Source organism: Mercenaria mercenaria, chromosome 2 (assembly GCF_021730395.1).
Source record: "Mercenaria mercenaria strain notata chromosome 2, MADL_Memer_1, whole genome shotgun sequence".
In the NCBI taxonomy this organism is placed as follows: Eukaryota; Metazoa; Mollusca; class Bivalvia; order Venerida; family Veneridae; genus Mercenaria; species Mercenaria mercenaria.
Window position 1 is genome coordinate 18,282,073 of NC_069362.1, and position 17,555 is coordinate 18,299,627.

Consider the following 17,555-nt stretch of genomic DNA (forward strand, 5'->3'; position numbering starts at 1 on the left):
GTCGAAAAAGGGGCATAATTTTGTAAAAAAGCAAAATAGAGTTATGGAACCTGTGCAATGTAAGTCAGTTTGTCACAGTGAATAAGTGTGTGAAGTTTCAATCCATTCCCACAAGTGGTTACTGAGATACCAGCTTACATACAAAACCTTAACCAAAATCGGGACACGGACGCGGATGCGGACGCCAACGCCGACGCGGACGCCGACGCATGGGCGAGTGCAATAGCTCACTATTCTATGAATAGTCGAGCTAAAAAGGACAGGTAGATTTAGGTCAAAGTATGGTGCAGTTCCTAGCATTGAGTGCAATTTTATACATTCCCTTGGTAGTTTTAGAGTTAAGCCCTGGTAAAGAGCATTCTATAAATGTGGATAAAGGAAGAATGGTACAGTTGTGGTTCTTGTACCTGACACATCATCATGTCATGCTGATCACTGGCGCAAATTTTTTTTTCAAAATCCATCCATGAACGACACAGTTACAAACCGGACATGAAATTGGGATGGACATTCGATAAAGGGAAATAATTCAAAACTAAAAAAAAAGGTATATTATGGTCCATGTTCAATGCACTTGTCCTCTACCAATATGTGCAACTTGCATAGATTCCTTACAATAGTTTTAGAGTTATGCCCTATACAATAATATCAATAAAGGGAGATAACTCAAAAAGGAAGAATGGTAAAATTATGGATCTCGCACAAGACACATCATCATGTCATGCTGATCAGCCACAAGTCCATAAATTTTAGAGTACCTTATTTTATTTTTCATAGATTTTGGAGCTTGTAGTTTTACCAGTAGAACTTTCCTAGATCCACTTGTATAAAATTGGATGTTAATCCTTACTTGCTATGAATTAAAAAGCTTTGGGGATATCTGGGTTGCCTCCTGCATTTTTTACTTCTACCTATGTTAAATAATGGATTGAGGAGACTTTTCTCTATCCCTTTTGAAATTTGTGGACAAATACTAGTTTACTGATGAAGCATCATACATGATTACTCATGAAGGCAAAACATAATTTAGCTGGCTAAAAGCTAGGCTGGTTGAGAATATGGACAGAATTCTGGGGTGCAAGGTCCCAAGTTCCAGTTTTATTGAACAATTTTCTCATGCTTTGACCTACATGAAGAGAAATCATAACAGTTTACCTGGAGGAACATCATCTTCCTCTTTAACCTCTTCAGGGCATCCTGGAAACGAGGGTGTGGTGTCTGTCACTTCATAGTCAGACAATCTTAGAGGAACCCTTGCCTCTACATATGCCTCCTGTACGCTGTCAGCTCTCCCCATTTCAAGGTACCTGTTCTTCATACCCCCTGAAGATGCAAATTCATGATTTGTAATCTTAGGGTTATTATTTGTTAGCTTTCTTACCATGTTATCAAAAACAGCACATCCAGTCCATATCTGGATGTACTTTGTAGGTTCTGGTAGCTTATTATGCTATATTTGGTACCATTATATGTAAATCCATATTGTAAAATCATTATCATTGTGTTTGCAAGTGGACTATTTTTTGTACCTAACATGACTGTATCTTAAATGAAATCCATATATGATCAAAGTAAAGGCTGAATTTGAATCACTTACCTCTCACTGATGTGGGTACGAGCCTCTCTTAGGGGATTGAATACTTTATGTTTGGAAGCAATGCAGCTAGCTTACAGAAGGCCAGTGGTTCTACTCACCTGCCTGCCAATGATGAAATAATGCACAGCTTGGCACCAGGGGTTTTCTTCCACCATATAAAGCATGACCTTTAAATGTGTCCATGTGATGTAAAACTCAACCTAAAAAAACTACAGTGAAATAAAAATGCTTTTCATCTACAAACCTTTTACTGTGTCAGTATTCATGTATGGTTCCAACTTGCTGCCACCACTCATCCTCTCATATAGGTCTTCAATATCTGTTACATAATCATGCATTTCCTGGAACAAAATAACATGTAAGTTCACATTAATGCGACTTCTTGTGCGAAAACAAAATTTAAATTAATAAATCGGTTTAAATAATCTTTTTCTTATTTTACCTGTGACTGAAACCAGGAAATAGACCAATTTTCCTTCCTTTTTTGTTCTTTCAATCTTTGTCATTCTTTTGTTATATAGATCTTCTTTATAAACAAATGTAGCAGTGAAAAATTGCCGACATAAAAAAATATAATCAAATTGGAAAACCCAGCAATGTTTCCCATTATCTACCATTTTTTTGCTTTTTTGGCAGCTAGACTATATGTATTATAAATGTATGCAGAAAACTATTTATGAAATCATTACTGCCATTTTCCGACCATTTTTACCAAAGATGGTCTAAGCATTGTTTCGTTGACTTTTTTTTTCTTAATTCAAGCACTATATTTCTGTGCAAAGAAAAAAATAGGCACTCTTTGGCTGACAAATTATTTCATTAAAAGAATTTAGAAGTCTGTTAAGAGATGATACTCATACTTTTCTACTTTTTTCTAAGTTAAAATCTTATTCAAATTTGATGTGATAAGAAACAGAACACAACTGTGGATGCATGCTAGAAAAATGAATGAAGACTGGTCCATGAAAACTTGTTCACTGCTCAAGTAAAGTAAACAAACAGTAACTGTTATTGTGTTAGTTACAAAAATGGAAACTTACCACAAAACATTCCAAATAGTTGACCAATTCCTCATTTTTGGTCTCCCTGGCAAGGTCAAGAGGGCTTAAACCTTGTTCATTGTCCATGCTTACAGCCATATGAGATCCTGGTGTGTGCATTACACTGACAGCCAGGTCATTCAAACCATACTTGCAAGCAAAATGTAACAATGTAGGTAACTCTCCACAACCTTCTGTACCTGTATGCATAACAGAATTCTAAATTGTTTTTAAATGTAGATATATAAGACCAGTTGTAGGATAGCTGATAGGTGAGGGCAGTCAGCAATTTTTGTGTTGTTCCATCATATGCAACTTTAGTGTTTTCTTCTGCTATTAACCTTTAGCCTGCTGTCGGCAAGTGATTCTGCCTTTGCGACTAGTGCAGACCAAGATCAGCCGGATGTGCAGGCTGATCATGGTCTGCACTGTTCGCTATTCAGCCAGTATATTTTCAGCGAACACCCCTTCAAATGATAAATGGTACTGTCCAAATTGAATGATGGACCTGTCCATTTTAGAAACTGAGCAGGGTAAAGGTTAATGTTTTTGTTTTTGTTGGATTTAACGTCGCACCGACACATGATAGGTCATATGGCAACTTTCCAGCTTTAATGTTGGAGGAAGACCCCAGGTGCCCCTCCGTGCATTATTTCATCACGAGCGGCCACCTGGGTAGAACCACCGACCTTCCGTAAGCCAGCTGGATGGCTTCCTCACATGAAGAATTCAACGCCCCGAGTGAGGCTCGAACCCACATCGATGAGGGGCAAGTGATTTGAAGTCAGCGACCTTAACCACTCGGCCAAGGAGGCCCCCAAAGGTTAATGTTGCAGGTACAACCACATGCCAAAATCGCATACAGAGTATACCAAATCAAACAGAAATTGATTAAATTTGGAGTCGTGTTCTAGTGGTTTAGGTGTTGGCCACTCATCCTTGGGGCCGTGGGCTTGAGCTCCAATGGAGTCACAAACAAGCTTACTCTTATGACACCAGTAGTGGTTTTTCAACTAAGCTTGAAGCGTTCACAACAATCAAGTTAAAATAAATTCTATAAACTTAACGGAGACTGCCGTTACAGGTCTACTATCTTAAAACTAAAGAGAATGAAAGTCAATTTCAAATATTTTTTAAAATAAACCATTTCAGTTTTCAAGGAAATATCAAAGTCTTGTGGACAATTTGGAATTTCCTGAAAGGTTTTGTCAAGTGTGTCTAGCATTTACATACCTCTAAATGTCTGCCAAAATAAAACTTCTTGCCACTAGAATACAAGTTGAACAATATTTTATTACAAATAGACTGATATTTAAACCTCTCTCCCCTTGTGGGTGTATCAACAATGGATACACAGGAAATCTCTACTCTGCTGTAAAAACACTAAAAAAAATCTTTCTTTCAGAAAATATTTCTGAATCAGAAAAAGTCTTACCACCAGATGAGGTAGCCTGTAAATTCTTTGGTGAAAGTAGCAACTGCAGTGATCCATCTTGCGGGGCACTATTATTGAAAATGTTCGTTAACTCTTTATCAAGACCCGTTTTGTCATCTGGATTCAATCCAAGCAGTTGACATAAATATTCTGGACATGTGTAAGCAAATCTTGTCATTGAAGAGTAATGAACTGACATTTTTGCGACCTTCTTTCCATCAATGAATAATCGAACGACTGCTCTTCCTGCCTTGTGAGCTGAAGAAGATATCATAGAACTTATCAGATTCTGTACTACAATGCATTATATAATATCCCAAATTTATTTGTTTGATACTTTGCTCATGAAGCTGTGGTTATTTCACCTACCCAGTGCATGTTGATTCTGTACTAATACTATGATACTTTCCGGGTCATGAGTTTGATCCTCCGGCTGGCCTTATGTTCTCTGTGACGATTTGATAAAAGACATTGTGTCTGAAATCATTCGTCCTCCTCCTCTGATTCATGCGGCTGTTACTTGCAGAGAACAGGTTTGTACTGGTACAGAATCAAGGAACACTGATTAGGTAAACTGCCCGCCGTTACATAACTGAAATACTGTTGAAAAACGGTGTTAAACCCAACAAACAAACAAACTTCTGTAAACGAAGGGCAGGGTATTTATGAAGACATCTGAATATTTGGGGAAGGCATTAATTCTCCCACATAGAACTAACGCACGCACAGAATGTACACTATAAACCTAGGTTAAACATAACCCTAACCTTTAGTCAGTATATTAAACACTCAATCTGTTTGTACACCCGGTAGGTGCAAATTAATGTTTGCGTCATTCGGCTTTGTTCATAGCTAAGCACAATCTTGGATGTGTTCTAAGACAAAACTAAGGACACAAATGAGCCGTGCCATGAGAAAACCAACATAGTGGGTGTGCGACCACCATGGATCCAGACCAGCCTGCGCATCCGCGCAGTCTGGTCAGGATCCATGCTGTTCGCTTTTAAAGCCTACAGCAATTACAGAAACCATTAGCGAACAGCATGGATCCTGACCAGACTGCGCGGATGCGCAGGCTGGTCTGGATCCATGCTGGTGGCAAACCCAGTATGTTGATTTTCTCATGGCACGGCTCAAATTATAGACTGTATAATATCAACAGAAAACTCAGATTATGAAATATTATTATTTTAACAAGGAACTGGTAAAACTGAATGATGCTCCCCGATACAAGTGCTTGTCCCAACTTGCCTTCATTGAAAGCATGTAATGGTACCAATCTCTTTTTCACTGTGAAATCATATACCCAACTTGCTTTCAGTGAAGGCAACGTGGGTATATGATTTCACAGTGAAAAAGAGATTGGTACCGATACCTGCTTTCAGTGAAGGCAAGTTGGGTACACGATTTTACAGTGAAAAAAAGAGATTGGTACCGTTACACGCTTTCAGTGATTAGGCAAATTGGGTACATAATTTCAGAGGAGAGATTGGTACCATTACTAGCTTTCAGTGCAGGCAAGCTGGGTACATGATTTCACAGTGAAATAGAGATTTAGTACCATTACATGCTTTCATTGATTAGGCAAGTTGGGTCCATGATTTCACTGTGAATTAAAAAGGTGGGATGTGTACATGATTTAAAGTTGATATAATGTATAAGACCAGTATTAAAATACAAAAAGATAAAATTACCTGGAGCTTTGAAGGTGAAACAAAATGGATTGAGTGTTTTGGTATCTATCAAAGTCTCATTGTCTCCAACACTGACTTGAACACACTGGCCTTCATGTATCTGTTTTCTTAATACTAATGTCATCATTTCACCTCCCTGAAACATACATGTCAAAATGTTACAGATAACTTTGGATTAATTATGAACATTCCAGTTTCACTATATACAAATATAAGGTGTAACTAATTTGTGAGACAAAATTTTACTTTTCATATTTTTGTTGCAAAAATTTGCATTGATTTATTTATTTATTTATTTTGTTGGATTTAACGTCGCACCGACACATGATAGGTCATATGGCGACTTTCCAGCTTTAATGGTGGAGGAAGACCCCAGGTGCCCCTCCATGCATTATTTCATCATGAGCGGGTACCTGGGTAGAACCACAGACCTTCCGTAAGCCAGCCGGATGGCTTCCTCACATGAAATATTCAAGGCCCCGAGTGAGGCTCGAACCCACATCAATGAGGGGCAAGTGATTTGAAGTCAGCGACCTTAACCACTCGGCCACGAAGGCCCCTTGCATTGATTTAACATTAATAGTTTATCATATAATCATGGAATAATAATATATTTCAGGTCTGATAAAATGCCCCATGTGGGTACTGTGAATTCTGTGCATCTAACTCTTAATTTGAACTAACTCGGTTTGTAGTGTCTTGGTGCAATGTGTTGTGATTTCATTTGTGCGTGTTCGGGTTAAATGTCTTTTTCAACAATTTTTCAGTCATATAAACAACGGTGTCTACTTGTAGCAGTGAGCACAGTGCCCAACTACATAGCACTGCCTCACTGGAATATCACGCCGTAGACACACACGACACTCATCCCAGTCAGATTATACCGACAGCGGGCTGACCAGTCCTAGCACTATCCTCTTCATGCTGAGCACAACCGGGGAAGCTACTAGTACCATTTTTTACGTCTGGTATGAATTGTGGCCGGGGATCGTACCCACAACCTTGATGTGGGCGCTCTACCTCTCAGCTACCAAGGAGGTTCATTGTATTGCAATTGTAGTGTTATAGTCATTTGTGACAATTAAAACAGGCTAGAACTATTTTAGCAAACTGTTTGCTACTGTATTTTGCAAGATTTGGGTATTGTTTTCATTTAACAGTGTTGTAATAATTTTGGTAATGTAAAGATTTTACATAATTAATTTCTGCATGTAAGTGATAATTATAATGAATTTTGTGTGACTAATATTCATGGGCTATATGTTATACTAACCCTCAGCCAGAATTATGAACCAGATATTAAACTTACCTGTCTAACAGTTTCAGGACAAATATATTGTATTCGGCTTTTCCTGGGTGTAGTTTGAGGGGCTGCCACTTTCTCTTGAACTGCTACCTTTTCTAGCTCATTGATTATCTGTGAGATGAGTTTTTGAACATGTTCCTCACCGTCCTCTGCTCCGATACTAAACTCTTTCCAGTTCTTACAAGTTTTGTAACACTGCTTTATTTTTGTACTATATTTAGCTTCTTGTAAATATAACTTTATCACAGATACGCACTGATGTTTTTGCAGGCATGGACTTAAGATGTTCGCCTGCAATTCCATTGTATTTAACATTTCATTTGAAACGATCACCAACACCATTGAAAAGCAGGTTGCTAACGTCTCTACTTCTTGGATATCTGTCTTCAAGTCTCGAACCTCAATGGAAAGATTTTGCGGGCATTCCGTGAAGCAGCCCTGTATGAATTCAGTCCATGCCTTCGAATCTTTTTCTTCATACAAGATAAGAATTTCCTTCATTTCTTTAATCTTCTGCTTTGCTGTTGCCATGGTTACTCTTTTTTGGTCCAAATTTAAAAAAAATCAAACCAATTATTCCAAGTTTTATTTACATGTTAAAAAACTCTTGTCCTATGATATTATGATCTTCCTCGCTGTTTTGTGGTCATGTGATATTCTCTAATCAACTTTTGTGTCCTACAAAATTTCTCACATTTTAAGTATCTCCTGCAAAGACAAATAAATTATATAAAAGCAGTACTGAACAACTAAAATCTTCAAGGATATTTTTTTTTATCAAACAAATTACATAAGCAAACAATCCAATTATTTTACAAGCAACATAAACTCCTAATAAATTAATAAACAGCTGAGATGAATCTCAACATTGTAAATGTAAGAGCAGTAGGCCTAATGTAAACTACTTGATTTTTATCTTTACTAAGAAGAGGACACACTTCCCTCAACACAAAAGAAGTTTTAATCTGAAATTATTTTTGGTCTTGTTTTTTTTATTTTATTTACATAGATAGTCATAGTAAACATCATGTTCATATCACGGGTATTTTTGTTAAAACTTTTTTTTGGGGGAAAATAAATTGCGAGACAGGTAGGTGAGCTTGTAAGCCCCTCCTTTGGTTGTGAGGGGGTGGAGTATGATAAAGTGACACCATCAATATTGGATACTGGTGTTAGGAATGTGACCAAGTCAAAGTTCAGAATGATAATAAAATAGAGTTAAAATATCAATATTTTTTATTCAAAGTCAACCAAAAATTTAAAACATATGGTTAGATATACATTTTACTTTATATTATTTTTTACTTTATATTATTATTTCCATAACAGGTTTGGCTACATGTGGTCTTCTTCAATTACATCTGCATAAAATTCATCATTATTGGCATTTTTTAATTTCACCATCCTTCCCAGCCTCCCCCTCCCCACACACCTACCTCCAAAAACATGCTTTAAACATAGAAATGCTTCCCATGCTGGTGTCAATAAATTAATCACAACTTTACTCTTGAAAAAGTCTCGATCAAGTATTGATCAAATGATATAAATTCTTTTTTATGTCAAATGTGATCTGCTAATCAAACTGTTACAAGGAAGTTTTTTATCTGCTATAAATCTATTCAAAACTTTACAAAAGTTTTTAAAGTTTTTACGTGACATACTTAACATATCAGAAATATGTTAAAACTCTCAGTTTCTAAAATGACCAAATCTAAATGTAACCAAATTAAATGCAGTTACACAACACATCCAAATTGAGGAATCAGGGGCGTAGCGTGATCAGTTTAGATATTACTCAAGAAGAGAGTGTAGGGGAGAGGCATTCCTCCTCTGGTGGGGTCCGGGGAGCCTACCCCATAGAAATTTTAGAGCAAACAAATAACAAATAGAAATGATGGCTTCTGGTGACTTTTCTAACCAAAACTATGCTTCTTCAGTTTTGGACAAAATATACACAAACGGCTCGGAATGTAAAGAAAGGTCTATCTAAATTGCTGAACGTTACAAAGTGGGATCGGGGAGAGGGGTCGGAGCTGGCAATTTGGAAGGACTTGGACTAGGCTGTCTATTTATTCTAGTTATTCATAAATTAAGCAACATAAACTCTTTTTCCAAACTTATTTGTTTTATACAAAATTTACATCCACTACACATCGTCCCCTTAATGCAAAAAGGTACCATGTGACATTTTCATTATATTTTAAAGTTCTAAGCCTTAGATCAAATCAGGTTTCTAAACTACACTACTTTCTCTTTACATATAAGTTGGCAGGTGTCTGATGTGTATTGTCAGAAAGTATGTATCAATTTTATTTACTAATTAACCTGAATTAGCTAATTAAGTATGATGGTTCCTTTTTGCATAATACAATATAATAAGGTTCAAGTGCAAAAAGGTACCATATGAAAATATGGTCCCTTTTTGCACTTAACAGTTCTGAAACTATCCAGAAAACATATCACAATAAGGCACCATATGACAAAATTAATGGTACCTTTATGCATTAATAAATTTAAATATATCTAAGATATTGTTAAATTTTATTATTCATAAAGATATATGTTTACGCAATAATATTTTCTGTTATAATGAAAGAAGTGAACAGTAATCATTTTGCAAACATGTTCAGCATACAATAGACAGACATGCTATATCCAAATGTCATTACATAACGCATATAACTTTGCACATTATAATTCTATGAAGTTTACTTGGTTTCCTTTATGTTAGTGTAATTTCTATTAGACTTGTAACCTCCACATTGTTTATTCAATATCTGTGTCCTCATCACTTGACTCCATGGGTACAAAATCCTTTTCCTTTTTGCTTGATGGTAAGCTCTCATAGTAACTGTGGAACTCTTCCGGTATTATTTCCTTTGAACACAAAGTAACCAAATCACTTTTCTTCTACATTGAGATGGGAAGTTTTGAGTCATATGACATTGTTTGACCTTTGTCATTTTCGGGCCATTTGTACAATCTCCCCTTTTTCCTAGTTGCCCTCTCGACATTAATCTCCTGGAAATTTTCGGGCTCAAAGCTGTAATTTACAAATACAGATTTTGGGCTCTCTCTTCATACTTGTATCCATTTGACCTGTAACCAGTTGATTCTTTCACCCAATATTGATACTTTGAGGTTTGGACAATGTTTCTTCACAAAGGCTTTGAAATCAACAACATGGTTGTATTTCATTGGAACGGCAATGTAAGGCTGTGACTTTCTTGCCAGTGAAATTAACGTGCACCATTGTGATGGAACATACACTGGTGTAATTTTCTTTGCCCCTTCTATTGTTGAATATACCGTATCGCATTCTATTTGCGAGTGTCCTGATACTAAAAATTTGTGGCTGATAGTTCTCAGGTTTGGGCATTGCGACAATGTGTACAGCAATGATGCAGTTACAAACTGATTTCGGTTCTGTCCTCCACAAGAGTCTGAAAAATATACAACTTCTTTAACAGTTCCCATTTTGCATACTGACAAAGTGTTTTTCATTAGGCATGTGGCAATTTCGCAAGATCCCCTTTTGCATTTTGTCTCATCCCAAACATGACACACAACTTGTTTGTCTCCCAAAGAATAAATGGTCAAATTGTAACAACACAGTTTCCTTGAATAGTAAAGTTCGCTGAACAAAGAACATGGCATTATAAGAACAGCCTGGAGGTCAAAAGTAGCAACATAAATGCCATTGTCTGTCTTCGCCCTGTCTTTGTCTTTACTTTTCTCTTCGCGTGCTCTCTCTTTCTGTTTCTGATGTCCATCATATTCTTGCTGTAAAGAATCATCTACTGTTCCAGCTTGACTTCTTCTTTCGAACAGTGTACACAAAGAACACTGATCCTTTTTTGGTTTGTAAAAAGAGATATTATAGTTTTCACAGAATATTTTTCTGTACATGGCAAGGCTCACAGCAGGTGTTTCCTTCTTTTCACATTCTTTGGTGTACAAGTCCCACATCTTTTTCATGTTTAGTTCATGAGATAAGTAGTCTTTTCTGGACGATTTACGCTTGTAGTGTGATTCCATTGTTGGGAAACATTCAATGACCATTTGTCTTCAACAAATTAATTTCTTTGAGAAATGCCTCTTTAAAATTGCCATCCTTTTTAGCCAAAAATGACATGTATTTGTCAGCATTTTCAACCATAAATTCACAAACTCTTTTCCTTAGTGAAAGGGCACTTTCATCAAAATTTCCACTGATTTTTACTGAATTAAAAAAGCAGTTTCCATCCCCGTATGCTCTAGCGCAGCGAAGTTCATTGCTTGCTAGAAGTGTGTCTAGTCGAGACAAATAAGATTTCCTGACAATTGTCTGTATTGTATGCAATCGTTTGCTTATTTTTTTAGCCCTGTTTACATCAGGTGACAATGCAGTAACAATTTTACGTCTGCTTTGCAATTTTTTAATTTTGTCTCTCAACATTTTTGCTAAATAAGTTTGGTCTGGCCTCTTCACTTTGTGTGATTTGCTGATTTTCATTTTCTTTTGTCTCCTTTTCCATCCAGTTTCCCTCTTACTTTTTATGTTTTGTTTCTTCTTTTGTACTTTCCTGTACAATACACTAGACTCAGAATCACTTGAGTTAGTCCTTTTTGCTAGGAACATAGTCCTAATCAGCAGCACTGTCATCCTCTTCAGATTCATTTTCACTTCCTAATATAAGCTTCCTTTTAACCGGTCTTTTTGTACGTTGTTTTATATCAGCAAGAGGAATATCTTCCGAATCTGTGGTGCTTTCTCCTTTGTCCTTATAAGTAGTACTTGTATCACCTTCTTGTGTAAGTGTGTTAAAGAATTCATCATCTGACCATGTAGATTCTTTATTCTGCAAACAAATGCCGACTTATTTGTTAATAACTAAATCTTAAACCTGTGTTTTTTTTTTTAAAGATGGCCATTAAATTTAAGTACCATAATTTAGTATATTAAATCTTATATTATTTAAGTATTTTTATATTTTGTGTTTGTTTCATTTCAAACATGGGTCAGTTGAGATTAAAAATACCAATGTATCGGTATAATTTCAACAAAATGTTTAAAACAAAATTAAAAAAAAAAATCTTTATACTTACATTTTCAGACGTAGCCATTATAAATATAGAATAAACATGAAGCTTGCTTTCACCCTCAAACTGATATGAAAAGTAATAACCACGGCTGGTGTTGTTAACACTTTCCCCAGCTTATTATCACTAATTGCAAGAAGAAACTGGTCAAAACCTTGATAGATAAGCATACAGGCATCTGGATTGTGTATTCATTCTAGTGCAATAAGGTACCAAGTAAACAATTTTCCATGTTTACTGAAAAAAAAAGCAACTTCACATTGTAAATGCAAAAGGGACCATGTGTCATATGGTTCCTTGTTGCATAACAGGTTTAAACTTTTTATTAAAACGCATTTGTGCAAAAAGGTACCATGTGTCATATGGTACCGTTTTGCATTATCTAGTCAGCACTTGGTTCCTTTTTGCAGGCAGAAAATTGATAAATATCGCTTGGTACCTTTATGTTTTACTTTATATCTTTGAATTGAAAGAAAATACAGTCATGATATTTTCACAGGATAAAGATTTCATTAAATTGAAATGATATATGCCAAAAACCCATTTTTGACAAAATTGTTAAATGGTACCTTTTTGCATTAAGGGGACGACATTTTAGATGGAAAGACAAAAAGCATTAATTTTCGCATAAACAACATTGCAGTAATAATATCAATGACAGCCTATTCCACGAAATTGTACTCGTAATCTGACGTCCTTCACCTTCACCAAAACATGAACAAATGGAATGGCCTCGTTCCAAAAAGTCTTTCAAAATTGGATGCCAGAACTTTCGAAAAGTACATTCAATTATAACTTTAATTAATTTTTCTGACGACAAAGATCACAACTGATTCGGCACGACAGTATAAATTTTCACTGGAGTTAAAAATATTTTAAATAAAAACCAGAACTGTATTTTTATTGGAAGGCAAATTATAGTTGAACATGGGCCCGTCTGTTTGACTGTTCTGTTATATGGTCACAAAAAGATCGATATCTTGACATTTATTTTGATTTTCTGATACTCCTGGAAAGCAAATCAGTTACTGTTGTAGCAAGCTGTCGTAAAATGTTGTGTGTTTATATGGGTATGAACCATACTGGAAGACTTCTTGCTAATCATCCAAGATCGCTAGCGCAATTCATGAATTTTCAAGAAGTCCCAATTTAGTTTATACCCGTATAATCACACAACAACAGCATTCAGTTCTTAAATAAGGTACACATGTGTGCGTACATGTTACAATATGCAAATCATCTTGCAGAAAATACAATACTCTAAACTGCCTAGGAACTGATCAGACTGCTGAAGACAAACTTTGACTTATGCAAAATTTCAAAACAGACAAAATGACGAAACTATTTCAACAGATTCTTATTTCATTCTTGATGTACATTTACGATAAATTCACTTTATAGGAAAATGTTGTAAGCACTATATTGATTTCTAGACAAATGTAATTACTAAAGGTAATTGTTTGCCATATGTTGCATGTTACATGTCGCATTTTAACATCACAATCGTCCTTGCAACGAACATTTATTTTGATTGTCTAAACCTGCAATTGAAGTGTATTTCTACATTCTCAAAAATCTAGTATATAACGATACATATACAAAACTCTTGTGACAGATGTTTAGGCTGAAATATAAAATCTAAATTCACGAAACGGTAATAAATGAAATGAGAGTAGACGACATTAGTATCTTATGAGCATTTAGTTCATATGTGTATCTTAGTTTTAAAGAAATCTAGGTAATACCGTATTTTAAAGGTACTGAGTTGTAGGATGTAATTATTTCGTGCGTTAAATAATTTCGATTAATGTATTTTTTTCGACAATAAATTTTGGGAAATCGGTGTCAGGGCATACGAAGTAGATAACTGGTGTTGAAACTTGATTTCTTTATACTACCCCCTCCCACGACGGAGTGAAGTAGAACTGAGTAAGTGCCTTGCAGCATAATGACCCGGAAAATATATTCATAACCGTATGTTTTCCATGTAGAAATTATTGAATTGATAGTACATGTATATGACTGAAGTTGAATGTTATACTATGGCAATGCGAATAACAGAGCCTAAATATTAATTTATGAATCATTCTGTTCTTTTTGCTTTCGTTGATTCTCTTTGATTATGGGATAGATAATTTGTTGTTTTTAGGGTAGCGAATAAGGAAATAATGCTTGGGAGTTCATAGTTGTTACAGTTACAGACGTTTATCCTTCTAAACCTTGCTAGTAATGGACAGTTGGCATCAAGAAGATTGTTCTTATGGTCAATAGCAGAAATTTTGATAATAGAGCAACAGCAATCTGCCGTCACAAAAAAAATAAACAAAGTCAAGGACCAAGACAACAGCATACCCTTATGCTATGACATTGTCCGTACCTCCATACCCACTCGTGGTCAATGTTTTATTGCTTCTGTGGAATTTTCAGACCTTTTTTTATTTTTGGATATTAAATGTTACTCAGGCGAGTAACTAACTATGCCACGCTACGCGCATGGGAATGGAACGAAATGCCTATTTGTTAAACTACCCCAAAATATCTTGAACAAGAAGTTCTTTAACCTTTAGCCAGCTGGGTGCAAGTGATCCTGCCTTTGTAACCAGTTAAGACCAATATCAGCCATCATATTCTTACAGTCTGATCATGGACTGCGCTGTTCCCTATTTAGTCAGTAAATTTTCAGTAAACACCCCTTCAAAAAATAAATGGTAATGCCCAAACTGAAGGATGAACCAGTCCATTATAGAAATTTAGCAGGCTAAAGGTTAACATTTACTCTAACATAACAATTAAACATTTTACTTAAGAATTCCAGTCGACAACATTACTAACAAAATCTTAATTAACTCCTTTTGTTAATTAACTTCTATCTTATGTTTGATCCTTTACTCTAGAACACATACTTTTATTTACCCGCATTCCACCTCCCTCACTTGAATCCATCATTTTTCAAAAATGCCATATAGACAAACAGTGCAATTTATCCAAAGTGTGTTTTTTATTTCTTTGTTTCGCTGTTGTAATGAAAAATTAAAACAAAAATCAAGTTATTTTCTGATACAAGTAAGAAATAGTATTTTTAATGTAGGACTATCAGATCTGTATCTTTGCTTATATGTAGATAAAACAGTTTCGCACCGAGACATCAAAATATAATCTTTTGTTGTGTTCTTTAAGGAAGTAAATATTCAATATGCTCTGCATTAATTGGCTCATACTTTTCACTGTCTTGTAACAGGATATAAGTATATCATTGTCACATGTTTTGTGCCACACTATCCTGGTCTATTATGTATAATGTTCATTTTCTCAGTGTTTCAGCAGGTATGCTGTACAGTACTGTGTAACAGTCCTATTTTTTCGTTCAGATGCATTGTTAGTTATTAATCACTCAGGTCTTCGTGATTAGATTATTTCACACCTTAACTCAAAATTGTGTTTTATTTGCCAACAAAACATGCAAAACTAAAATCAATTTCCCAAACAAATTTAATTTATTCTGTTAAATGTCATATCCTTGTTACAGAGCTGACAAACTTTTGTTATAACCTGAATGAAAAGAATAATGATATTTCACTAAAACCCAACTACTTGTATTTAAAAAAAACAAAACAGGAAGTTTTAAATAAAATAAAACTGCTATCAAATTAGCTTTGAAGAGAACTGCCTTTTTCATTTCTTTTACAGCCCAAATCAAAATTCTATTCAAAGCAGCAATTTGTGAATCAGGATAAATTTATCAGATTTCTAAAAACTAGAGCTATCACTGAAAATGAAAAATATCCTCAGACACCTATTTTATGTAGGAAGGCATTATGTTGTGATCATGACCTTTAACCCAGTCTGACCTTAATATCTGACCTTACTCAAGCACTCTGCATATTGTCTTGATGAGTAAAAAAAGTTGATATTAATTTCATAGCAATCCTTCAAGCAGTTTAAGAAGATATGAGGCAGACATGAAGTTAAGCTATTTCAACTCCAACTGTGACTGTGAACTTTGATCTTGTGACCAGGGTTACAAGTGATTCTCATTATCTGATGGTGAATATTTATGATAGTTGTTTGAAAATTCATTAAAATCTTCACAATAAAGCTAACTAAACTTCAACCTCCTATATTGAATTTGACTTTGGACTTAAAATCTAAAGTAGCATGCTCTTTGTGTGCTCTACATGTCTTCATGATGAAGAAAACAATTGATGCTTCTTTTATCAAAATCCTTCAAGCAGTTGAGTAAAGATGGAGTGGGCATAAAGTTAAACTTTTGACCTTAAACCTCCAAGTGTGATCTTGACATTAGATATAGTTGCTTGATTCTTGTTGTATTATGATGGTGAAAAATAGAACTGAACATCATGGTAGGCCAACTAACGCCCACTCTATGGTATTATATGTCAACAAATTATAGTACACTCAGTACCAAAGGAGGCAGAGGGAAACTATTTCATTCATACACCCCCATAAATAACAGGATATTGTGGTTCATTTATTCATTACTATAATCACAGATATGCCCCAAACTAGCACTTTTCATTACCTGGATTCAATGAAAACTGTTGTATGAGGCCAAACATACAATGTAACTATCTTTCACAAGAATAACCTGCCAGTTATCTGTTACCCAAGGACAAGTATACAATGAACCATTACACAACTACCGGGTGTAACAGGGTAGTCTATGGGCGGCGGTTACCGCCAAAATTAGTAAATATACAATCCATTCATAAACAAGTCAGTCAGAAATTTATCCTTAGACCGACCTTGTGGTAAAAATCTAACATTTAATTTTAAACATTTCCTACGAGTTATCTGAATATTTAAAGGGACCTTATTTCGTGAAACATTTTTCTTCTCAGTTAAAGCTTTGTAAGAAGTATGCTTCGTGAAACAGACTCAGTAAAAGAAAAAATAATAATAAAATTGACTTACTTTTTAATCCTATGATATTTATGTTTACATGTTATGCTTTTAGACAGTGTATCAAACTTATATGTATTTCACAACTTTTGTTTGTTGTTTTTTCGGGGTCGGGATGGTGTGTGGGGGGGAGGGGAGGTTGTTTGATTTTTAAACAGTCCTTCATTTAAGTTGGACAGTCAAGTTTTCTTGATTTCATACTTGTATTAACTTTATATCCCCAAGTATTTGCTACGTTCGCTCGGATCCCCTAACAGGTCCAGGAAACTGACTTTCCAACTTAAATGAAATATTGTTTAAAAACGAAAAAAGATCCTGTCCAACCAAAACAACAACAACAAAAAAAGCATACTTCTGATAAAGCTTCACCTAAGAAGAAAGATGTTTCACGAAAGTAAGGTCCCCTTTAATATTCAGATAAATCGCAGTAACTGTTTAAAATTAAATGTAAGAATAGTACTACAAAGTTGGTTTTAGGCCA

At 35.3% G+C, this 17,555-nt stretch overlaps 1 protein-coding gene across 6 annotated transcripts in view; it reads right to left on the reverse strand.

Moving 5' to 3' along the window:
• LOC123563407 (phosphoinositide 3-kinase adapter protein 1-like) overlaps positions 1-17,555 on the reverse strand; it is a 53,036-nt gene that overhangs the window by 21,944 nt on the left and 13,537 nt on the right. For 5 of the 6 annotated variants that reach the window (XM_045356186.2, XM_045356188.2, XM_045356189.2 and 2 more), the window contains exons 2-7: positions 7,076-7,780; positions 5,767-5,902; positions 4,073-4,330; positions 2,638-2,837; positions 1,842-1,938; positions 1,156-1,323 (exon numbers count right to left, since the gene is read on the reverse strand). In XM_045356186.2, the coding sequence (XP_045212121.1) occupies positions 1,156-1,323; positions 1,842-1,938; positions 2,638-2,837; positions 4,073-4,330; positions 5,767-5,902; positions 7,076-7,603 (1,387 nt within the window). In that variant the 5' untranslated portion in view covers positions 7,604-7,780. Of the gene's footprint in view, positions 1-1,155; positions 1,324-1,841; positions 1,939-2,637; positions 2,838-4,072; positions 4,331-5,766; positions 5,903-7,075; positions 7,781-15,057; positions 15,211-17,555 lie in introns of those variants that run through there. The other variant, XM_045356187.2, reaches the window with a different exon arrangement.